The sequence below is a fragment of the Cricetulus griseus genome, chromosome 6 (genome assembly GCF_003668045.3).
Source record: "Cricetulus griseus strain 17A/GY chromosome 6, alternate assembly CriGri-PICRH-1.0, whole genome shotgun sequence".
Lineage (NCBI taxonomy): Eukaryota > Metazoa > Chordata > Mammalia > Rodentia > Cricetidae > Cricetulus > Cricetulus griseus.
This window is the reverse complement of record NC_048599.1, coordinates 48,011,757-48,035,111: the sequence shown is the minus strand read 5'-3', so window position 1 is coordinate 48,035,111 and position 23,355 is coordinate 48,011,757. Positions and strand designations below refer to the sequence as shown.

The following is a 23,355-nucleotide window of genomic DNA, read 5'->3' as shown; positions in this document are numbered from 1 at the left end:
TTTCTTTCTTTTCTTTGGTTTCTTTGCTGTGTTTTAGATTTGATCTCTATTGATATTTTGTCTTACCATCTAGCTGGAAGAAGGGCTGAACTACATTCAAAAGTAGAAGGAAGGTGTGATCTTATCCCCCATTCCAGTTTCAGGGACATGTAAGGCCTCCCACATTGACACCCCCTACCCTGAGGTACTGGACATCTGTGAAAACAGCTCTAGGCTGGGCTGGGCCTCCACCCCACACCTAATTCTGTCTATGATGTTGTAACCCAGGTCACCCCTTCCAGGCTGCTTCTCTTTCCAGCTCCAGGTCATTAGCTGAGGCTGTGACCTTGACCTAGCCTAGACCCTGCAAATGAATGATCTGCCTCTAAACAGTATGAGATGAGTTGACCCGCAGTGACCTTCTGTGACCAGTCATGCAGTCGCCCTCTTTAGCCAGTACTGCACCAAGCAGAGCCCAGACATAAAAAGGGTGCACTGGGCTGGAGAAACCATCACCTCTGCTGGGTCCTGGACTCAGAGCACCAGCGCCATGGCCTGCCCCAGTCTCGCTTGCTGCCTGCTTTGCCTAGTGGCTCTGACCTCTGCCTGCTACATCCAGAACTGTCCCCTGGGCGGCAAGAGGGCTGTGCTGGACATGGATATCCGCAAGGTGAGTCTCCCCCATCCGGTCCGTTTCCAGCAGCGCTAAGGAACAGAGAGGACACCCACCTGTAGAGAGAGAGCATCCTGCACCCTTGCCAGCCCTTCCCCAGCCTCACATGGGAACCCAGGGCACTGGGAATGGTTAGGCTCCCACTTGACAACCTGAAGGCAGAGACAAAGCCCAGGCACCCACTGTCACTCTGCCTGCCACAGTCCTTTTAAAGGACCATTCTTTGGCAACTGTGCACTGTGCCCAATTGCTGCCCCTCCCCTACAGTGCCTCTCCTGTGGCCCCGGTGGCAAAGGGAGCTGCTTTGGTCCGAACATCTGCTGTGCCAATGGGCTGGGCTGCTTCATGGGCACCGCCGAGGCGCTGCGCTGCCAGGAAGAGAAACACCTGCCCACACCCTGCCAGTCGGGTGGGATGAGGTGCGGGACCCGGGGCCGCTGTGCCACCCAGGACATCTGCTGCACACAAAGTAAGCAGGAGAGGACTGGCGGGACCGCCCAGCAGGAAGCCCTTAGATTTGCTGCTCAGACCACTGACCCATTTTTCTTACAGCTGACTGCTTCTTGGACCCTGCCTGCAACCCTCCTGAGTCTGCCTTCTCTGAGAGCTGAGCCCTCTGGGCGATACCTTCAGAGTGCATCCTTCACTTCCCATGGCCATCGCCAGAAAATATGACAAATAAAGCAGATTTCCTCTTCAAACTTGCCTTGTGTCTAATTATCAGGAACGGGAGGGAGGAAAGGCATCGGGATTCATGGGCCCTGGCAATTCAGAGCAAGGACAGCCCAACAGGCTAGGCTGCTCCAGGGACAGGACTGTCACCACCCACCCTACAGGTTAGCCCCACTCTGCACTCCCGACTGGGGTGGGCCTGCGGCAGACAGACTTGAGAGCAGCATGTGAAAGTCTGAACAGCAATGGTGGACATCTGTGGGAAAGACAGGCTCAAGAAGACATGTGAAAGGGGACTGAATAAAGAGAGTCAGACAGGCAGAGGAGCTCATCCAGTCTCACCCTGAGCTGAGACTTTACCCACCACCTCAGAAGTTAGGGGGAAGCCTGGCCTAGAAAGAAGGGTCTTGGCCAGGGGATGGTTGTTGCAGAGCCATAGGTTTCCCCAGAGCTGAATTCTCACACAGGCCTCACTGAGGCCACAGCTGGAAACCCCGAGAACTGGCAGGCCTCTCTGCTGTCTTCAGGTGAGGCACCTGAGCTCAGGGATCCTGCTTCTGCCTCTGCAGGACAGTATTCCCTGGGACAGCATGGAATCTAAGAGCCTGTGGGCACAAATGACCACAAAACTTAGAGCTCACAGGCAAACAGAGAAACCCACAATCTATACTGCTCATCTATTGCTGGATTAAACACAACCACCACCACCACCCCCCACAAAGCATGCCTCACTTAGCTGCCTGTGTTCTCAGCAGTGATGGCAGAAAGCACATGCCCCTCCTCCACTCCCCACAGGGCACCTGATTCATTGTCTGTTGGAATAAAATGCTACCGTTTAGGAGGAGTCAGTGCTGGAGATCTTGTCCCACATGTGTAAGGCCTGGGCTCCATGCCATCACTGAAAGTAAAGAAATATATAAACAAGCACTTTCTGTGGGCCTCACACCCAGCCAAAGAACACACGTGACCCCTGTCACCACATATGGGACTCACAGACAGAGGGGAGAACAAAAAGATACATGAAAGAGACTCCAGTTTTAATTTGTTGTTTCTTATTTTGTTGTTGTTTTCATTTTTCTGTGGCTGGGGTTTGAAGACTTTCAATTTATTTTTTGCTTTGTTTATTATGCATATAGTGTTCTGCCAGCATGTATGTCTACATGTCAGAAGTGGGCACCGGGTTTCATTGTTGATGGTGTGAGCCACCATGTGGTTGCTGGGATTTGAACACAGGGCCTCTGGAAGAACAACCATCTTAACCTCTTAGCCATGTCTCCAGTCCCAAGATTTTCAATCTTAAGATTTCTGTTCTGTTATATTTCTATTTCTGTGCATGAGTCTCTGTGTGAAGGGTATTTGCACCTGAGTGCAATGTCCATGGAGACCAGAAGAGGGCATTATACCCACTAACCCTGGAGTCCTCTTCAAGAACAGTGTGCTCTTAACTCCTGAGCCATCTCTCCAGCCTAAAATTAGATTAATTACATTTCATCATTTCTTTATTGTGTGTGGAGAGGATGGGGCACACATTCCACAGCCTGCATGTGGAAGTCAGAACTCTTGGCATCTGTTCCCATGAGCCCCTTTGCTTCTGCAGGCTGCAGAGGGGAGACAAGTGCTTACTGTGAACTCTAGAAGTGCCCTTCAGGGGTTCTGTAGCTGGGCAAGCAACTCCCTAAAAGAGAGATAGAGAGAACAGAAGGTCCAGTGGGCAGAAATAATTCCTCTCCTGAGGAACAGGAGACGGATTATTCTAGAAGCAGGTGTGGGAAAGAGGTGTTACAATTCTGCACCTGGACAGAGGGGTGGAATGAGGGGTCTCAACCTCAGCCTGAAGCAGCGTGTAGACCAGCCCTAGGAATCAAATCAAGTGTAGCCAAGCCTCTAGCCACTCCAACCTCCTTCTCTTCCTCTTTGGTCTGGTCTTTTCCTTGGCCCTACCCTAGTGGAGGTCAGACCCTGAGAGGGCCCCATAGGAAGGAGGCTGTGGTAGGAGGAGTCTGCCTGGCCCCTGTACCACCTGGTCCATCCCAGGCATGCAGATAAACTTAGCGGTGCTGAGATGGGAGGCAACCTGCAGACTGGGTAGGGCACCTTGACTCTGTGCCGGGCTGACCATGCTGAGCCACCAGGTCAGGTCACTCAGACTGACCTCTGTCTTCCACAATTGTGCCTGACCGGGGAGCCTTAGAACATCCCAAATTAGGGGTGTTTAGCTTACTAGGCAGAAGCAACTTTCACCTAACTGAGCCTTAAGTCAGTTACCTGCTTTGCTCTATCTTGGCCATTGCTGGCTGGGGTCTGCTGTGTCCAATATGCAGAAAGGAACAGGATAACCTGCTTGTTCTAGTAGTCACTTCTGTGACATGCTTCTCTCCGGATACCAGGTCACTGGATTACCCATCAGGTTCTCCTGTCTGGGAAGACCTGGTTGTCCAAAGGTGACTTGATTTAACAAAAGTCTTTGAGTTCCAGGAGTAGTAAACACATTGATAGTAGAGATCCCATTCAGTTGTAGGCCTCAAGCAACATGTTTCTTCCAGGCAGTTGCTGCCCTTCAGTGTGTGTGTGTGTGTGTGTGTGTGTGTGTGTGTGTGTGTGTGTTGGCCAAAAGGCAGCCTAGTTGTCATTCCTCAGGAATCTCACCTTGGTCTTTTCTTTCAGTAATTTTTGATTTTGTTTTGTTCTGTTCTTTGAGGCAGGGTCTTTCCCTAGAAGCTGTGGCTCAATGATTAGACTGTATGGCCAGCTAGCCTGGCACATGCCATTATATTTAGCTTTCATTTGGTACCAGGGATCAAACCCAGACCTTCATAACTACATTACATGTACTTTAGTGATTGAGCTGTGTCCCCAACTCCTGTTGCTGCCTTTTTACTGTCATTGTCATAAACTTGAATGCCATTGACATGAGACCAAGATACCATCTAAAGAAGAGAATCCTAGTTACTTTCCACAATTCTGAGGGTTTGGATTCCTCAAGAAACGTTGGGGACTATGGGAGCCTCTTTCCAGTGAAGAAGCAGGTGTTAAAGAGCAAAGTAGAGGTGGTGTCCTGTACTCAACACCCCTAACAGCCATGAACCCCCCCCCCACTGATCAGACAACAGTGAGGTCCTGCACTCAAATATCTGAGGTAAACTGATGGAATCATGTCAGGAGGAACTTAGTCCATGCCTGGATTTGTTGTCATAGTAAGACATTGACTTGTGCTACTGACCGTCCCAGCCAGTTTGGAGGTCCCTGGGGTGAGGCTTCTTGAAGACTAGGTGGGTAATAATTCAGTGGTGACAAACAGAAACAAACACAGAGGCAGTTTCAATCTGAGTGTATTTTGCAGCTTTTAAGTAAGAATTTTTATCCAGGATAAAGCATACCTTCTCAGAGTTTGTGTTCACTGAAGCAAACCCAGATAGAACAAATGACATCATCAACACTAGGCACAGTAACATACAACTTATCCAAGGCTAGCAATAAATCAGAAAATTATTCAAAGCTAACCACAGCTAACCGCCTATTTTCTAAGACCAGGTTAATACTTTTTATGGTCAGTTATTGTTTAACATTTGTTGCCTAGCTCTTGTGAATCTTTGAAACATTGAGCCATTTTGACTTTTTCTTATCAAAAAAACTTGCTTTATGAAACATTTAAACCTACTTTCAATTACACACGTACAGCATATGAAATTTTATTGTTGGGAAAGTTTTCATCAATACTAATTGTACTGATGTGAATGCCGTGAATGATTTGAAGAGCGCTGGTTTTCCTGGAGATGGGGTCATGGACAGTGACCATGTCTCAGAGCACGGTTTCTCATTTATATCCTTTGTTTAAAATGTCAGCGTAGGCTTTCAGGAACATTTCATTAATATAAGAAAATAATAGAGGATCAGTGATTGCCAAGAGAACTACCATTCAATATTTTTTTCCGACCTATTCCACAACTGTTTTCATGAGAACTCCTTCTTTTGAAGTTATTGCCTGTGGAACTTGTCACAAAGAATCTACTGGATTTGGTGTGGTAGATCTGAACCCAGAAACTCTGCTCAGTGGGTAACCCTTCCAACCCCTGTCCAGGATCTATCTCCCCAGTCACAGTCAAGCACTGATACTCTACCAAGACACCTTGGGTCCTTGCCCCTTCCAACTTTGAGACTAAAGCTGCATCATCAGTGAGTGCTGGGGATCAATCCTGTGGTCATCGCCTTCAGGGTTAGGTTAGGTCATATAAAACCAAAGGAGGCGGCCAGGGGATGTTCCCTTGGTAGAGTGCTAGCCTGGTGTGCACAGGCCCTGGGTTCAGTTCCCAATACTGCATAACCTTGCTTTCTGGAGGTGAAGGCAAGAGCACCAGTAGAATTCCAAGGTCATCCCCAGTTACATAGGGAGTTTGAGATCAACCTGGTTCCTCATGAGACTCCCAAAAGGTGCCCAAGGGCTCATCAGTAGATGGGAGGTGAAGGTGCCCTACTGCTGGGTGAAGGCAAATGGCTTCAGTGAGTCCAAGGCTAGGAAATCTGCACCTGCCAGCTCAGTAGGTGTTGGGTATTTTGTCAATCTGTGTCATCTAGGTCTATGAAGGACCTATGCTCAGTTTCTGCAGTGTACAGTTTCTCCTGAAGCACAGGTGTGCAACAGTCCTAGACATCTTGAGCATCCCCTATGACTTTTCCAGAGCAATTAAATCAGAGAGTAAGCCTATTGAATGCTAAAGAGTGAGTCTGGTAAGAAATTAAATTTGGAATTTTTTTCTTGCCAAAATCTGGAACTTATATTTTTCCAGAATTCAGTAGCGTAAATCCTAATTGTCAAAATATATTACTATCTCAAATTTTATTTCAATAGCCTTTTGGGGGGCTGGAAGGATGGCTGAGTGGTTAAGAGCACAAGCTGCTTTTCCAGAGGACCCAGGTTCAATTCCCAGCATCCACCTGGCAGCTCACCATTGTCTGTAACTCCTGTCCCAGGGGATCCAGCACACTCACACAGACATACCCACAGGCAAAACAACAAATACTGAGTTTCAAATCCAAATTGGTTGGGGAAGCAAATGGCCCAGTGGATAAGGGGACTTGCCAGCCAGCCTGACAACCTAGTTTAGTGTCCGGAACCCACATGGTAGGAGGAGGGACTTGAGTCACCAGGCCAGCAATCACACTGCAGCCACTCACAGTGTTTTCTCCAGTTCTGATTCATTCATATGGATGTCTAGGTAGAAGCACACAGTAGGCCAGTCGTACACACACTCTCCCATCTCTCTTGGGGTGGTTTCTTTCTAAATTATTCTAATAATTATTTGAGATAGGATCTCATGGTGTACTTCACGCTGACCTATAATTATGTATCCCAAGCAGGCCTACCATTCATATCAACCCTCCTGCCTCAGCCTTCCAAATGCTGGGAACAGGTGTTAGCTATCATGGCAGACCCAGCCAAAGTCTTTTTTTTTTTTTTTTTTTTTTTTTTTTTTTTGACAAACTCACTGAAGGGCCCAGAAAGCCGTATAGTGCTCTGGTGTGACTCACTCAGCCAAGGCATCCCCAGGAGTTAGTGTCTGTGCAGGGATCATCACAAGACAAGGCGGGACCTAAGCTCCACGAGCTCAAGAGCTGGGAATGGAACATTAACAGTTTTTCTAAGTCTTAAATGTCACAGGCAACAATAAAATATTCAGAGACAAAAGTAACAACGTGTCTCACATAAGGAAGTTCCTGAAATAATATAAAGACTCAGACTAGCTCATATTTGTAAACTCTTCTATCCTGTCTTGAAATGGCCCCTCCATGGGAGGTGGAGTGCCAAGGTGCTTACTGCAATCCCCACCCCTCTTACCTATCTATACCTTTGCATAATCTCCTGCAGCGTGTGAGTGGGACCCATAACTTCTTCTAACCTACAGACAAACACAGCAAAAGTGGTGTAGAGTCACCCTCACGGGTGCACTACTGTTATACCAGGCAGAGGGCTTTCATCGGTGTGATGTCTTGAAAGCTTCTACTCAGTCTCAGTTCAAAATGTAGTGACCCTGGTGGATCTGGCCTAATCAAATGAGCTGTTTGTTTATTTGCAAGGAGGGGTCTGTTTTCAAGACAGAGTCCCCGTGTAGCTCTGGCTTGCCTGTAACTCACTACATAGAATAGACTGGCCCCAAAGCCAAAGAGCTGCCTTCCTCTGCCTTCCAAGTGCTGGCATTAAGATGTGCACCATCACAGCCAGCCAAGGGAGCCCTTTACAAGTCAGCCTAACCCCTGAGTAATGGCAGAGGCAGCTGGACCTCTGCAAGGTAGAAGCCAGCCTGGTCTACATAGAAAGTTCCAGGGCTACATAATGACATCCTACCTCAATGAGTAAATAATAAATAATAAATAAGGGCTACACAGTGAGACCCTTTCTAGATAGGAGATAGACGATAGATAGATAGATAGATAGATAGATAGATAGATAGATAGATAGATAGATAGATGGATAGAAATGTGACCCTAGGCCTTCCTTGTAAGGGTTACAGATCTAATGGAAAGGTTTCCTGGCAGTTGGGAGCCAAGGAATATCACAAAGTCACAGCACACAAGAAACCTCATATAAAAGATTTATTAGGAGAGAAAAACCTAGGAGGTGGCTGCCTATGCTTGGGAAAAAAGCAGCAGGGAACTGAGCAGTGGCTAGGTTTATATAGAGTTTCCTGAGGGGAAGGGTAGACCTTTTCATGGTGGCCTGGGATTGGAGGAAGTATTTGGTCTGATCTTGGGGACAAACTCAGGGATTTGTGGGTTTTTTTTTCTAGTACAGCAGGGCCTAGCCATACTCCTGCCTTTGGACTGGGAATAGCCCTTAGAGTCTTTAGGACCATTAGAGAAGTTTGGGGGCAGGTCTGTCATTTGCACCCCTGGAGGGTTTATAAAGTTTAAAAGGGTGTGTCTTCGAAAACCTTCCTTGCTGCTTGAGTTGTCATGAATAGCCAGCATCCCCCATGCTCAGAGACTTATGGAACAGTCTTTCACTTTTCCTTTGTCTCCTGTTTTCAGAGAAGCAGGGACTGGAGAGACGGTTCAATGGTTAAGAGCATTAGTTGCTCTTCCAGAACACTAGGGTTCATTTCCCAGAACCTATATGCCAGCTCACAAACACCTGGAACTCCAGTTCTAGGGGGATCTGATGACTTCTTCTGGCCTCTGTGGACATTGTGCACATGTGAGTTAAACACTCATACACATGCATGTAAAAAAAAAAAAAAAAAAAAAAAAAAAAAAAAAAAACAAAAAAACTTTTTTTTGTCTGTTTTTTGAAGAGGGTTTCACTAAGTGGCTGTCCTGGAACTAGCTCTGTAGACCAGGCTGATCATGAACTCACAGAGACCTGCCTGCCTCTGCCTCCAGAGTGCTGCGATTAAAGACGTGTGTCACCATCTCCTGGTGCCCTATTTTAAAGATGTGAGTTGTCCTGTGATTTATAGCTGCAGGGTAATTGGTTTTGCCCACAATCACCAAGCTCCTGTAAGGAATTTATACCTGCTGACAGCCTGGTTTCTGCCAGAGACCATGAGTAGAGAAGCCCTGCACAGACTTTGTCCACATAACTGCCGTGATACATGGACGTTACTTTAAGAGGCTACATTTGTGTTCATTTGTTCACAACAGCGGTTTCTTTCCTCTCCTCTGAGAACTCACAGGTCACCCTAAGGGGAATGACAATAGATGCCATCTTTCTTTCCATAGCATTTACTAATGCTCCACCTGCACAGCTTGGGTCTGGAAACCGAAGGAGAACAGTGAGAGAATGAAGGACAGACACATGAAAGCCACACAGAAAGGCTGGGCTCAGGGGACTGTCTGCAGCACCCCAGGACCTCAGCGTGTTCATATTGCTGAGAGGAGAGGAGTATGAGAGGAGAGGCTGGCTGAGCATCTCTGTGGGCAGAAGTCCCAGGTTGTAAACCTCCTGGAGGAATCTGCTGTTTCCTTTGGCTAAAGCACTCTCTGGTCAATTCTTTGTAAGCACTGGGACACACAGCCAATGTTGAACCGGGTCCTCAGAGCACAGAGACGAACCCAAGGAAAGGTTTCTTTTTATTTCAATCTGGCCAGCTAGGATATCACTGCATGGCGGGCAAATGAGATGCCAACCAGCCAAAAAGAGAAGCTTTTAAAGGGGCAGACCATAAGGTTGTAGGACACAAATTTTAGAGTTTCCATGGTTACTTCAGGCCATACAAAGCACAGAGTAAAGCAGTAGCTATATGTTTTAAGTGAAATAAATTTGAGTGAGATAACACAGGGCATGGGCTTGCAGGGTTACAGGGTCACAGAGTCTGTCCATTATCCCCTGGCCGGGGGTGGGGGGAGTGGGGGGGTGGGGGTGATCTTTATAACCAGCAATTAGCAAAGGAATGTTAACAGAATGGTGGACAATTACCTCCCCTTCTCTGAGAGCAGGGGATCAGGCACCAGCCATGGCACTCCTGACTTAAGGAGTTAAATTTTCCTTTACCATTAGATGTTCCCTTTTCAGGGCCTAAGTCTTTAAACTTTTACTAATTTTAATTTTTGGTTCCTCAGTCAACATTTTCACTCAGAGCAGAGGAAGGCTTTTCCAAATCCCTATTCACTTCAGTACCCCCTCATGGGAGTTGCCAATTCGCATGTGTCCAAGGAACATCAAACAGTACACATTCATCAGCTCTCCTTGGGGGATCCAGACATAGACCTTGTCTCAGCACTCAGCATGCTGGTGCCACCACCAGTGCTCCTAGCAAGCACATGATAACACTGGAGTATGTTATGCTTACTTTGTGGCTTTTAATTGCTATAGCAAAACCACTGACAATTTTTAACTGGTAAAAACAGAAGGTTTAATTTGGTGGGTTTTGAGATAGCCGAAAGTGGTCTTGAACTCCTGATCCTCTTGTACATTTCCAGCATGCTAAGATGACAGGCGTGTGCCATCATGCCTGGAAGAAAGGTTTATTTTGGCTCACAGTTTCAGAGGCTCCAGTTCATGATCTGTTGGCCCTGTGCTTACAGGTCTATGGAGAAGAACACATCAAGGTAGGAGCACATGGAAAAATGAACTCCTTCATTTCATGGCTGAGAAAACAACAAAAAATAAGACCTAGGAGGGACCAAGGTCTAACCACCTCCATCAAGGACATGCCCTCAATAACCTAATGGCCTTCCACTAGATTTCTATCTTAAAGATCTTGGATTTTCAGGCCCGGTGTTGGTGGCGCACGTCTTTAATCCCAGCACTCGGGAGGCAGAGGCAGGCAGATCTCTGTGAATTCGAGGCCAGCCTGGTCTCCAGAGCGAGTGCCAGGATAGGCTCCAAAGCTACACAGAGAAACCTTGTCTCGGAAAAACAAACAAACAAACAAACAAACAAACAAACAAGATCTTGCATTTTCCCAATACACCTTCATAAGGACCTACAATTTAACGCACAGATTATTGGGATACACTCAGATAACTCAGCAATAACCCAATGTCATATGCTTCTTAATTCACATTTTGCCTTCTTCAGTGACACATGAACCAATGGGAACAGAGACTTTTCTGCTGGTGCTGACATGGTAATCAAGGCTTCAAGCACACAGCCTTGCATATATGCTAGACAAGGGTTTTCCCTCTGAGCTGCAGCCCCAACCTGAGGACGGGGCTCTGTCTGCTGTTTACTGGTGTTCCCAAGCATAGAGGAGTTGGTGAGCACATGAAGGCATGCTGGCCTTAGGAGAGCATTCTGTGAGTATTATCATATGCTAATTTATGTGCATGGATTACCTTAGATGAGATCACCCTGCCCACAGAGTAAGTGGGAGGCTCTCTGGGGCCACTTTGAGGTGAAGCTTTTGGCCTTCAGTACCAAGAATGCCAATGAACTAATCTGGAGAAGAAATGAGCTGAGTGTAAGGCAGGTCAACTGAAGACAGCTCAGCGGCTCATAGCTCACACAGTGACTCCGGATCTGTGACTGGACTGAATGAGCTCTGGAGCAGGCTTTGCCCCCTTGGCTTCAGTCCCTTGTGGAGGAGGTTAACCACTAAGACAAAGACCCTCAGGGCTTTCCCATTCTCCCTAGGGCAGAGACTGCATGTGGTGAGCTGGGCTCTGGGATTTTGGCTGTCATTTCTTCCTGGATGCTGCAGGTCACTTCCTCAGAAAGGTGTCTGAGACAGAGTGTGGTGGCATCTTGCCTTGCCAGTGAACATGTAGTAGCGGCCACACCCTTTGGGCGGGGTTTCAGGTGCAGAAGTGACCCTTAAGATAAAGAAGGTGCTAACAAGGACTCTCTTGGTTGGCAGAGAGCATGGGAATAGCAGAGACCTCATCTTCTGGAGCAGGAACACCTGGGCAGTTATTTACTCTTATCTGTGTAAGTCATTCCCTAATAAACAGCTACTTATCATTTATCTTGGGTCTGGTGAACTCATTTGTTCCCCTTACCCCCAACACCCCCAACAGAGATTAGAACACAGGCCTAGGACTCACCTCTATGGAAGAGAAGGGATGGATGAACAGAACCCCCATGCAGAATTCAGCTGACCTACAGCCCAAAGATAAAGTGCATCCTGAGGTGTCCAGTGTTTGTGCCAAACTGGACCAACCATTGTATGTGGCCACCTGGGAAGGGTATGACCTCAGGCCAGGTGGCTGTCTTCAGCTGAGGCACCTATTGGCCACACTCCAACAGTTTATGGCAAATGTTTCCTCAAGCAGGAATCAAGGCATCTGGAATGGTGGGGAATAACTTTAATCTGATTATTTAGGAAGCAGAGGCAGGTGGATCACTGAATCCAAGGTCAGCCTGGTCTACATAGAGAGTTCTAATACAGAGTTTTAAATATAAACACAAGTTTTCTTTTGGTTTGTTATGATTTTTCTTTCTTTCTTTTCTTTGGTTTCTTTGCTGTGTTTTAGATTTGATCTCTATTGATATTTTGTCTTACCATCTAGCTGGAAGAAGGGCTGAACTACATTCAAAAGTAGAAGGAAGGTGTGATCTTTTCCCCCATTCCAGTTTCAGGGACATGTAAGGCCTCCCACATTGACACCCACTACCCTGAGGTACTGGACATCTGTGAAAACAGCTCTAGGCTGGGCTGGGCCTCCACCCCACACCTAATTCTGTCTATGATGTTGTAACCCAGGTCACCCCTTCCAGGCTGCTTCTCTTTCCAGCTCCAGGTCATTAGCTGAGGCTGTGACCTTGACCTAGCCTAGACCCTGCAAATGAATGATCTGCCTCTAAACAGTATGAGATGAGTTGACCCGCAGTGACCTTCTGTGACCAGTCATGCAGTCGCCCTCTTTAGCCAGTACTGCACCAAGCAGAGCCCAGACATAAAAAGGGTGCACTGGGCTGGAGAAACCATCACCTCTGCTGGGTCCTGGACTCAGAACACCAGCGCCATGGCCTGCCCCAGTCTCGCTTGCTGCCTGCTTTGCCTAGTGGCTCTGACCTCTGCCTGCTACATCCAGAACTGTCCCCTGGGCGGCAAGAGGGCTGTGCTGGACGTGGATATCCGCAAGGTGAGTCTCCCCCATCCGGTCCGTTTCCAGCAGCGCTAAGGAACAGAGAGGACACCCACCTGTAGAGAGAGAGCATCCTGCACCCTTGCCAGTCCTTCCCCAGCCTCACATGGGAACCCAGGGCACTGGGAATGGTTAGGCTCCCACTTGACAACCTGAAGGCAGAGACAAAGCCCAGGCACCCACTGTCACTCTGCCTGCCACAGTCCTTTTAAAGGACCATTCTTTGGCAACTGTGCACTGTGCCCAATTGCTGCCCCTCCCCTACAGTGCCTCTCCTGTGGCCCCGGTGGCAAAGGGAGCTGCTTTGGTCCGAACATCTGCTGCGCCAATGGGCTGGGCTGCTTCATGGGCACCGCCGAGGCGCTGCGCTGCCAGGAAGAGAAACACCTGCCCACACCCTGCCAATCGGGTGGGAAGTGGTGCGGAACCTGGGGCCGCTGTGCCACCCAGGACATCTGCTGCACACAAAGTAAGCAGGAGAGGACTGGCGGGACCGCCCAGCAGGAAGCCCTTAGATTTGCTGCTTAGACCTCTGACCCATTTTTCTTACAGCTGGCTGCTTCTTGGACCCTGCCTGCAACCCTCCTGAGTCTGCCTTCTCTGAGAGCTGAGCCCACTGGGTGATACTTTCAGAGTGCATCCTTCACTTCCCATGGCCATCGCCAGAAAATATGACAAATAAAGCAGATTTCCTCTTCAAACTTGCCTTGTGTCTAATTATCAGGAACGGGAGGGAGGAAAGGCATTGGGATCCATGGGTCCTGGCAATTCAGAGCAAGAACAGCCCAACAGGCTAGGCTGCTCCGGGGACAGGACTGTCACCACCCACCCTACAGGTTAGCCCCACTCTGCACTCCCGACTGGGGTGGGCCTGTGGCAGACAGACTTGAGAGCAGCATGTGAAAGTCTGAACAGCAATGGTGGACATCTGTGGGAAAGACAGGCTCAAGAAGACATGTGAAAGGGGACTGAATAAAGAGAGTCAGACAGGCAGAGGAGCTCATCCAGTCTCGTCCTGAGCTGAGACTTTACCCACCACCTCAGAAGCTAGGGGGAAGCCTGGCCTAGAAAGAAGGGTCTTGGCCAGGGGATGGTTGTTGCAGAGTCATAGGTTTCCCCAGAGCTGAATTCTCACACAGGCCTCACTGAGGCCACAGCTGGAAACCCCGAGAACTGGCAGGCCTCTCCTCTGCTGTCTTCAGGTGAGGCACCTGAGCTCAGGGATCCTGCTTCTGCCTCTGCAGGACAGTATTCCCTGGGACAGCATGGAATCTAAGAGCCTGTGGGCACAAATGACCACAAAACTTAGAGCTCACAGGCAAACAGAGAAACCCACAATCTATACTGCTCATCTATTGCTGGATTAAACACAATCACCACCACCACCCCCCACAAAGCATGCCTCACTTAGCTGCCTGTGTTCTCAGCAGTGATGGCAGAAAGCACATGCCCCTCCTCCACTCCCCACAGGGCACCTGATTCATTGTCTGTTGGAATAAAATACTACCGCTTGGGAGGAGCCAGTACTGGAGATCTTGTACCACACGTGTAAGGCCTGGGCTCCATGCCATCACTGAGAGTAAAGAAATATATAAACAAGCACTTTCTGTGGGCCTCACACCCAGCCAAAGAACACACGTGACCCCTGTCATCACATATGGGACTCACAGACAAGGGGAGAACAAAAAGATACATGAAAGAGACTCCAGGATTGATTTGTTGTTTCTTATTTTGTTGTTGTTTTCATTTTTCTGGGGCTGGGGTTTGAAGATTTTCTTTTCTTTCTTTCTTTCTTTCTTTCTTTTTTTTTTTTGTTTATTACCCATACAGTGTTCTGCCAGCATGTATGTCTATATGTCAGAAGTGGGCACAAGATCCTATTATTGATGGTTGTGGGCCACCATGTGGTTGCTGGGAATTGAAATCAGAACCTCTGAAACAGCACCCATTCTCTTAACCTCTGAGCCATCTCTCCAGTCCCAGGATTTTCTATCTTGAGATTTCTTACTGTACATGTATCTATGTGTGAGGGTATGTGCACCCAAGTGCACTGCTCATGGAAACCAGAAGAGGGCTTTAGACCCACTAACCTTGGAGTCAAGGTGGTTGTGAGTCCCAGGAACAGAACTGGGGTCCTCTGCAAGAACAGTGTGCTCTTAACTCCTGAGCCATCTCTCCATCCTAAAATTAGATTAATTACATTTCATCATTTCCTTATTGTGTGTGGAGAGGAATCAATCAAATCAAATTTGGAATTATTTTTTGTTGCCAAATAGGAAGTCAAAAGCAGTATTTCAACCCCAAACCTGGCCAGTGTAGTGGTGATGCTGACCATTCCTCTTTGGATACTGTATCAAATACGTTGGATAGAGGCAAATTCAAAAGCAGAAAGTGGAAACTTGAATGTTTATCCTTGTCAAGGGACAGAACCAATCACTGTCTGGTCTGGCTTCAGGGCTAAGTCTCTCATTTTTCCCTTCCCCTCCCTCCCCTTCTTTTCTCTTTCCTTTCCTTTCCTTTCCTTTCCTTTCCTTTCCTTTCCTTTCCTTTCCTTTCCTTTCCTTTCCTTTCCTTTCCTTTCCCTGCCCTGCCCTGCCCTGCCCTGCCCTGCCCTTCCCTGCCCTGCCCTGTCCTTCCCTTCCCTTCCCTTCCCTTCCCTTCCCTTCCCTTCCCTTCCCTTTACTGTTTTTCCCTGAGACAAGATCTCTCCCTGGCTGTGCTGGAGCTCCATAGCTCCATATGTAGACCAGGCTAGCCTCAAACTTACAAAAATCCACTTCCCTCTGTTTTTCAAGTGCAGAGATTAAAAGTGTGTACCTCAAATCCAGTTAAGGGTTAAATTTCTAAAACCTTGAAGTGTAGAACCTAAAAGGGAACTGGGAAGCTGTCTCTGTGGTTAAGAGCCAGTATTGGGGCTGGAGAAATGGCTCAGAGGTTAAGAGCACTAGCTACTCTTCAAGAGGTCTTGAGTTCAAGTCCCAGCAACCACATGGTGGCTCACAACCAACTATAATGAGATCCTGGTGTCCTCTTCTGACAAGTGTATACACAATAAACAAATATTTAAAAAAAAAAAAAGAGCCAGTACTGTTCTACCAGAAGATCTGGATTCAGTCCCCAGCACCCATGCCAGTCAACTTGCAATTCCCTAGGTCTCCAAATCTGGGGGATACAATGCCACCAGCCTCCATAGGCATATGCACTTTCCCGAATAGACACAAAAATAATGAAAATAGCTGGGCATGGTGGCATACCCCTGCCAGCCCCTCAAGGGAGAGTTTAAAGCTGGCCTTACTCATTCACTGTGAAGCCAGCTTGGGCTACATAAAACCCTATCTCAACAAAAAAGGTAAAGGACACAGCAGGCCAGTTATACACACACTCTCCCATCTCTCATGGAGGTGTGTTTTTTTTCTAAATTATTCTAATAATTATTTAAAGATTGGATCTCATGCTGTACTTCAAGCTGATATAATTAACTGTGTATCCCAGGTAGGCCTACCATTCATATCAGTTCTCGGTGCCTCAGCCTTCCAAATGCTGGGAACAGGTGTTAGCTACCATGGCAGGCCAACCTCTTTTTTTCTTTTCTTTTCTTTTTTTTTTTTACAAACTCACTGAAGGGCCCAGAAAGCCCTATGGTGCTCTAGTGTGACTCACTCAGCCAAAGTATCCCCAAGAGTTAGTGCCTGTGCAGGGATCATCACAAGACAAGGCAGGGAATGGGAGACCTACAATATAACACATGGATTCTTGGGATACACTCAGATAACTCAGCAAAAACCCAATGTCATATGCTTCTTAATTCACATTTTGTCTCCTTCAGTGTCATATGAGCCCCAAGAGGACAGAGACTTTTCTCCTAATGCTGACATGGTACCCAAGGCTTCAAGTACACAACAAGGGTTTTCCCTCTGAGCTGCAGCCCCAACCTGAGGGCGGGGCTCTGTCTGCTGTTTACTGGTGTTCCCAAGCATAGAGGAGTTGGTGAGCACATGAAGGCATGCTGGCCTTAGGAGAGCATTCTGTGAGTATTATCATATGCTAATTTATGTGCATGGATTACCTTAGATGAGATCACCCTGCCACAGAGTAAGTGGGAGGCTCTCTGGGGCCACTTTGAGGTGAAGCTTTTGGCCTTCAGTACCAAGAATGCCAATGAACTAATCTGGAGAAGAAATGAGCTGAGTGTAAGGCAGGTCAACTGATGACAGCTCAGCTGCTCATAGCTCACACAGTGACTCCGGATCTGTGACTGGACTGAATGAGCTCTGGAGCAGGCTTTGCCCCCTTGGCTTCAGTCCCTTGTGGAGGAGGTTAACCACTAAGACAAAGACCCTCGGGGCTTTCCCATTCTCCCTAGGGCAGAGACTGCATGTGGTGAGCTGGTCTCTGGGACTTTGGCTGCCATTTCTTCCTGGATGCTGCAAATCACTTCCTCAGAAAGGGGCCTGAGACAGAGTATGGTAGCATCTTGCCTTGCCAGTGAACATGTAGTAGTGGCCACACCCTTTGGGCGGGGTTTCAGGTGCAGATGTGACCCCTTAAGATAGAGGAGGTACTAGCACACATTTTCTTGGGTGCAGAGAGCATTGGAAGAGCAGAGACGTCATCCTCTGTAGCAGGAAGACCTGGGTGGTCATTTACTCTTGTCTGTGTAAGTCATTCCCTAATAAACACCTGCTTGTCGTTTATCTTGGGTCTGGCGAACTCATTTAAACCCCTACCTTGAATTGGAGCCCACGTAGATTGATTCCCATTATCTGCCTGGGAGTGAGTGTCCCTGAAATGGCTGTCCCCTGCTTCTGTAGTTTGGGAAATTACATGTCTCCCAGTTTCTGTGGCCGGGACCAGGTTAGGGTGCACTCTCCTGTGCTCTTCGCCCACAGGTGCCAAGGCTTTCCCTGAGCCCATGTTGGGATTTGCCAGAGCTAGTGGACAGTTGTGTGCTGCGAATTTGCATGTGCTCCTGTGGGAAGTGGCCACAATTTCCTGTAGCTATAGCAGCTTTTTTAAAAAGACATTTTTATTTAAATTAAAAACAATCTTATTTTACATACCAAATCCAGTTCTCTCTCCCATCCTCTCATGTCCCATACCGACCCCCCCATCCCACCCCCATCCACTCCCCAGCGAGCATGAGGCCTTCCACGGGGAATCATCAAAGTCTGACACATCATTTGGGGCAGGATGTAGGCCCTCCCTCATGTATCCACCATGTGTCTAGGCTGAGAGAATATCCCTACATAGGGCATGGGCTGGTTCCACTATGAGAGGCCTCATAGACTGCCCAGGCCTCCTAACAGACACCCACATTCAGGGGGCCTGGTTTGGTCCTATGCTGGTTCCCCAGCTGTCAGACTGGGGTCTGTGAGCTCCCACTTGCTCAGGTCAGCTGTTTCTGTGGGTTTCCCCAGCATGGTCTTGACCCCTTTGCTCATCACTCCTGCCTCTCTACAACTGGATTCCAGGAGTTCATCTTGCTGCTTAGCTGTGGATGCTTGCTTCTGCTTTCATCAGCTACTGGGTGAAGACTCTAGGATGGCATCTAAGGTAGTCATCAATCTCATTATAGGAGACAGGCATTTAAAGTAGACTCTCCACTGCTGCTTAGATTCTTAGTTTGGGTGCCAGATTTCTCTTTAAACCTATAATGGCTCCCTCTATTAAGGTATCTCTTTTAAGGTATCTCTTTTCTTGCTCTCCTCTATTCTTCCCTCTACTCAATCTTCCTGCTTCCTCATGTTCTCCTCCCTCTCCTTCTCCCTTCCTCTTTCTCCTACCCCTCCCTCTCCCCAATTAGCTCAGGAGATCTTGTTCCTTTCCCCTTCTCCAGGGGACCGAACTCCTTGTTTCCTAGCTTCTCTGGTGTTGTGGCTGGTAATCTTTTGCTCTATGACTAATATCCACTTATGAATGAGTACATACCATGTTTGTCTTTCTGTGTCTGGGTTACCTCACTCAGGATGGTTTCTTCTAGTTCCTTCAAATTTCAAGATTCCATTGTTTTTTTCTGCTAAGTAATACTCCATTGTGTAAATGTACCAAATTTTCTCCATCCATTCTTCAGTTGAGGGGCATCTAGGTAGCTTCCAGGTTCTGGATATTTCAAATAATGCTGCTATGAACATAGTTGAACAGATGTTCTTGTGGTATGAGTGTGCATCCTTTGGGTATATGCCTAAGAGTGGAATTGCTGGATCTTGAGTTAGACTGATTCCCATTTTCCTGAGAAATCACCATGCTGATTTCCAAAGTTGCTGTACCAGTTTGCATTCCCACCAGCAATGGAGGAGTGTTCTCCTTTCTCCACATCCTCTCCAGCATAAACTATCATTGGTGTTTTTGATTTTAGCCATTCTGACAGGTATGAGATGGTTTCTCAGAGTTGTTTTGATTTGCATTTCCCTGATGGCTAAGGATGTTGAGCAATTTCTTAAGTGCCTTTCAGCCATTTTAGATTCTTCTGTTAAGAATTCTCTATTTAGTTCTGTACCCCCACTTTTTAATTGGATTGTTTGGTGTTTTTGGTGACTAGCTTCTTGAGTTCTTTGTATATTTTGGAAATCAGCCCTCTGTCAGATGTGGGATTGGTGAAGATCTTCTCCCATTTTGTGGGCTACCTTTTTGTCTTGCTGACTGTGTCCTTTGCCTTACAGAAGCTTCTCAGTTTCAGGAGGTCCCATTTACTAATTGTCGATCTCAGTGTCTGTGCTACTGGTGTTATGTTCAGGAAGTGGTCTCCTATACCAATTCCTTCAAGGGTATTTCCCACTTTCTCTTCTAAGAGGTTCAGTGTTGCTGGATATATGTTGAGGTCTTTGGTCCATTTGGACTTAAGTTTTGTGCATGGCGATAGATATGAATCTATCTGCAGTCTTCTACATGTCAACATCCAGTTATGCCAGCACCACTTGTTGAAGATGCTTTCTTTTTTTCCATTATATAATTTTTAGCTTCTTTATCAAAAATCAGGTGTTCATGGTGTGCAAATTAATATCAGGGTCTTCAATTCGATTCCATTGGTATACGTGCCTGGGTTTTTTGTTGTTTTTTGTTTGTTTTGTTTTGTTTTTTTTGAGATAGGGTTTATCTGTGGCTTTGGAGGCTGTCCTGGAACTAGCTTTTATAGACCAGACTGGTCTTGAACTCACAGAGATCTGCCTGCCTCTGCCTCCTGAGTGCTGGGATTAAAGACATGTATTACCACCTCCCAGCCTATGTGTCTGTTTTTGTGCCAATACCAAGCTGTTCTCATTATTATAGCTCTATGGTAGAGCTTGAAGTCAGGGATGGTGATGCCTCTGGAAGTTACTTTATTGTACAGGGTTGTTTTGGCTATCCTGGGCTTTTTGTTTTTTCCATATAAAGGTGAATGTTGTTCTTTCAAGGTATGTGAAGAATTGTGCTGGGATTTTGATGGGGATTGCATTGAATCTGTAGATTGTTTTTGGCAAGATTGCCATTTTTACTATGTTGATCCTACCTATCCAAGAGCATGGGAGATCTTTCCATTTTCTGGCATCTTCTTTAATTCTTTTCTTTCTTTCTTTCTTTCTCCCTTTCTTCCTTTCTCTCTTTCTCTCTTTCTCTCTTTCTCTCTTTCTCTCTTTCTCTCTTTCTCTCTTTCTCTCTTTCTCTCTTTCTCTTTCTTTCTTTCTTTCTTTCTTTCTTTCTTTCTTTCTTTCTTTCTTTCTTTCTTTCTTTTTTTGGTACATAAAGTCCCATTTTATTTTTCCAAGGTGTTTTTTTCTTCTGTCCTCATGAGGCCATCTCTTTACACAGGCTTTGGTGCAGCACCAGCAGGTCTAAATCGTGGTGGGGTGTTCTGTCCTTCCGGGCTTCCGGAGATCGATTCCTGACTACTTTGCTATAAATAGCACAGCTCACACAGTAATGCAGCTTGACATAGAGTTTGGGAAGCAGGTAAGCCTCAAAGACGCTTGCTTCTGATATGTCCCTGACAGCAGCGACTTCTACAATGTTCTGAAAGACGAACTTCTTAATGGCCTTGTCCTTGAGCATGCAACAGGCACAGTTTGTGAAGCAAATTGGCTGCACATGGCCGAGGCCCTTTTTTGGCATGCCCGTTTTTTCGTCTTTTTTTTTTTTTTGTCATCTTGGAGCCAAGACCCGAAAGAGTTTAATTTTTTTCTTTAAAGACTCAAAGTTCTTGTCATGCAAGTCTTTCACTTGTTTGCCTAGTGTTACCCAAGATAATTTATGTTGTTTGTGGCTATTGTAAAGAGTGATGTTTCAGCCGGGCATTGGTGGCGCACGCCTTTAATCCCAGCACTCGGGAGGCAGGCGGATCTCTGTGAGTTTGAGGCCAGCCTGGTCTCCTGAGCGAGTTCCAGGATAGGCTTCAAAGCTACACAGAGAAACCCTGTCTCGGAAAAAAAAAAAAAAAAAAAAAAAAAAAAAAAGTGTGATGTTTCTCTGATTTCTTCTCAGCCCATTTATCATCTGTATGTAGTAGGGCTAACTGTTTTTTTTTTTTTTTTTTTTTTTTTTTTTTTAGTAATCTTTTATCCTACCATTTTGCTGAAGGTGTCAGCTGTAGGAGTTCCCTGGTTGAGTCTTTTGAGTCACTTATGTAAACTACCATATCATCTGCAAATACTGAAAGTTTGACTACTTCCTTTCCAATTTGTATCCCATTGATCTCCTTTTGTAGTCTTATTGCTCTGGCTAGAACTTCGAGTACAATATTAAAGAGATATGGAGAGAGTGGGCAACCTTGTCTTGTTCCTGATTTTAGAGGAATCTCGGTGACTTTCTCTCCATTTAGTTTGATGTTGGCTGTTGGCTTGCCTATATTATGTTTGGCTGTGTTTCTGTTATCCCTGATCTCTCTGAGATCTTTATCATGAAGGTTCATTGATCATTGAATTTTGTCAGCATCTAGTGAGATGATCATGTGGTTTTTCTTTTTCAGTGTATTTATATGGTGGATTGCATAGACAGATTTTTGTATGTTGAACCATCCCTGCATCTCTGGAATGAAGCCTACTTGATCATGGTGGATGATGTTATGCCCAAGTCATGAAAATCCCCAAAGGTCACCAGGGACACAGACACACCAAACTGCAAAAGCAAGGTTTATTGTTCATCCAACCATGACAGGGACCTCATCTGTCCAGCTGACGCTGCAGCCACCAGAGGAAGTGGAGTTCCCTTTCTACTGCTAGATTTTTAAAGGAAAAAAAATCACAGGATCACATCTGTAGGTATGAGTTGGTTTCTGATTGGATGACATTTGGGAACAATTAGGGGAATTTTTTAAAGTCTTATTTTGGTATGAAGTACCTGTGTACCAATTATTCTCATTGGTCTGTGCTAAGAGGGAACATTCTGTGGTTTCTATGGCTTTGTTTTGTTATTTGCAGGTGGCCTGTTTTTTTGTGGATACCAATATTTTTAGAAATGTATCCTGGAGACTACATGTGAGTTTTTGGTCTCCCCAGGAGTTTCTTTTGTGGCCAAACAGTTCCCAGGAACCAAGTATCTAGGAGGCTAGGAGCAGGGGCAGTCTAGAGTTTCTTTGTGTTCAGTTTTGGTCCTAGGCTCCAGGAGGCCAGGGATCTGGAGTTTCTTTGTGTCACGTGCTGAGTCAGAGGTCTATATGCCTTTTCTATACCCTGTCATGGCTGCTAAAGCAGGGAGCTGAGTGAGGGTCTGGTCCCTTTGGATGACTTTTCTGATGTGTTCTTGGATTCAATTTCCCAGTATTTTATTGAGCATTTTTGCATCAATATTCACAAGGGAGATTGGTCTGTAGTTCTCTTTCTTAGTTGTGTTTTTGTGTGGTTTGGGTACCAGGGTAATTGTAGCATCGTAAAAAGAGTTTGGCAATGACCCTTCTGCTTCTACTGTGTGGAATAATTTGAGGGGTATTGGTATTAGCTCTTCTTTGAATTTCTGGTAGAATTCTGCACTGACATGATCTTGCCCTGGGCTTTTTTTTGGGGGGGGGGATTTGATGACTGCTTCTATTTCATTAGTGGTTATAGGTCTATTTAAATGGCTTATCTGTTCTTGGTTTAATTTTGGCAAATGATATCTATCCAGAAAATTTTCCTTTTCCTTTAAATTTTCCAGTTTTTTGGAGTACAGGTTTTCAAAGTATGACCTGATGATTCTCTGGATTTCCTCAGTGTCTGTTGTTATGTCCACTTTCTCATTTCTGATTTCATGAATTTGCATGTTTTCTCTCTGCTTTTTGGTTAGTTTGGATAAAGGTTTGTCTATCTTGTTGATTTTCTCAAAGAACCAACTCTTTGTTTTGTTGATTCTTTGTGTTGTTTTCTTTGTTTCTACTTTATTGGTTTCAGCCTTCAATTTGATTATTTCCTGGCATCTAGTCCTCCTGGGTAAGTTTGCTTCTTTTTGTTCTAGAACTTTTAGATGTGCTGTTAAGTCTCTAGTGTGACTATTCTTCAGTTTCTTCATGTGGACACTTAGTGGTATGAACTTTCCTCTTAGTACTACTTTCAATGTGCATAACC

At 46.2% G+C, this 23,355-nt stretch overlaps 2 protein-coding genes across 2 annotated transcripts; both read left to right on the top strand.

Annotated features, from left to right (window-relative positions):
- Nucleotides 1-309: 309 nt before the first annotated feature.
- Nucleotides 310-1,353, top strand: LOC100769463 (oxytocin-neurophysin 1). The gene is made up of 3 exons (XM_027420981.2): nucleotides 310-649; nucleotides 920-1,121; nucleotides 1,205-1,353. Exons 1-3 carry the CDS (start codon nucleotides 530-532, stop codon nucleotides 1,261-1,263), a joined length of 381 nt encoding a protein of 126 aa, XP_027276782.1. The 5' UTR covers nucleotides 310-529; the 3' UTR covers nucleotides 1,264-1,353.
- Nucleotides 1,354-12,724: 11,371 nt separating this feature from the next.
- Nucleotides 12,725-13,542, top strand: LOC100750370 (oxytocin-neurophysin 1). The gene is made up of 3 exons (XM_027420980.2): nucleotides 12,725-12,844; nucleotides 13,115-13,316; nucleotides 13,400-13,542. The coding sequence occupies exons 1-3, from the start codon at nucleotides 12,725-12,727 to the stop codon at nucleotides 13,456-13,458; spliced, it is 381 nt and encodes a 126-aa protein (XP_027276781.1). The 3' UTR covers nucleotides 13,459-13,542.
- Nucleotides 13,543-23,355: the final 9,813 nt, after the last annotated feature.

What these genes read in the sequence shown, in the direction of transcription:
- LOC100769463 (XM_027420981.2), top strand. Translation starts at nt 530, where the DNA reads ATGGCCTGCCCCAGTCTCGCTTGCTGCCTGCTTTGCCTAGTGGCTCTG. An exon ending in TGGACATGGATATCCGCAAG is followed by an intron (nt 650 to 919) that starts GTGAGTCTCCCC and finishes CCTCCCCTACAG; the next exon opens with TGCCTCTCCTGTGGCCCCGG. An exon ending in GGACATCTGCTGCACACAAA is followed by an intron (nt 1,122 to 1,204) that starts GTAAGCAGGAGA and finishes TTTTTCTTACAG; the next exon opens with CTGACTGCTTCTTGGACCCT.
- LOC100750370 (XM_027420980.2), top strand. Translation starts at nt 12,725, where the DNA reads ATGGCCTGCCCCAGTCTCGCTTGCTGCCTGCTTTGCCTAGTGGCTCTG. An exon ending in TGGACGTGGATATCCGCAAG is followed by an intron (nt 12,845 to 13,114) that starts GTGAGTCTCCCC and finishes CCTCCCCTACAG; the next exon opens with TGCCTCTCCTGTGGCCCCGG. An exon ending in GGACATCTGCTGCACACAAA is followed by an intron (nt 13,317 to 13,399) that starts GTAAGCAGGAGA and finishes TTTTTCTTACAG; the next exon opens with CTGGCTGCTTCTTGGACCCT.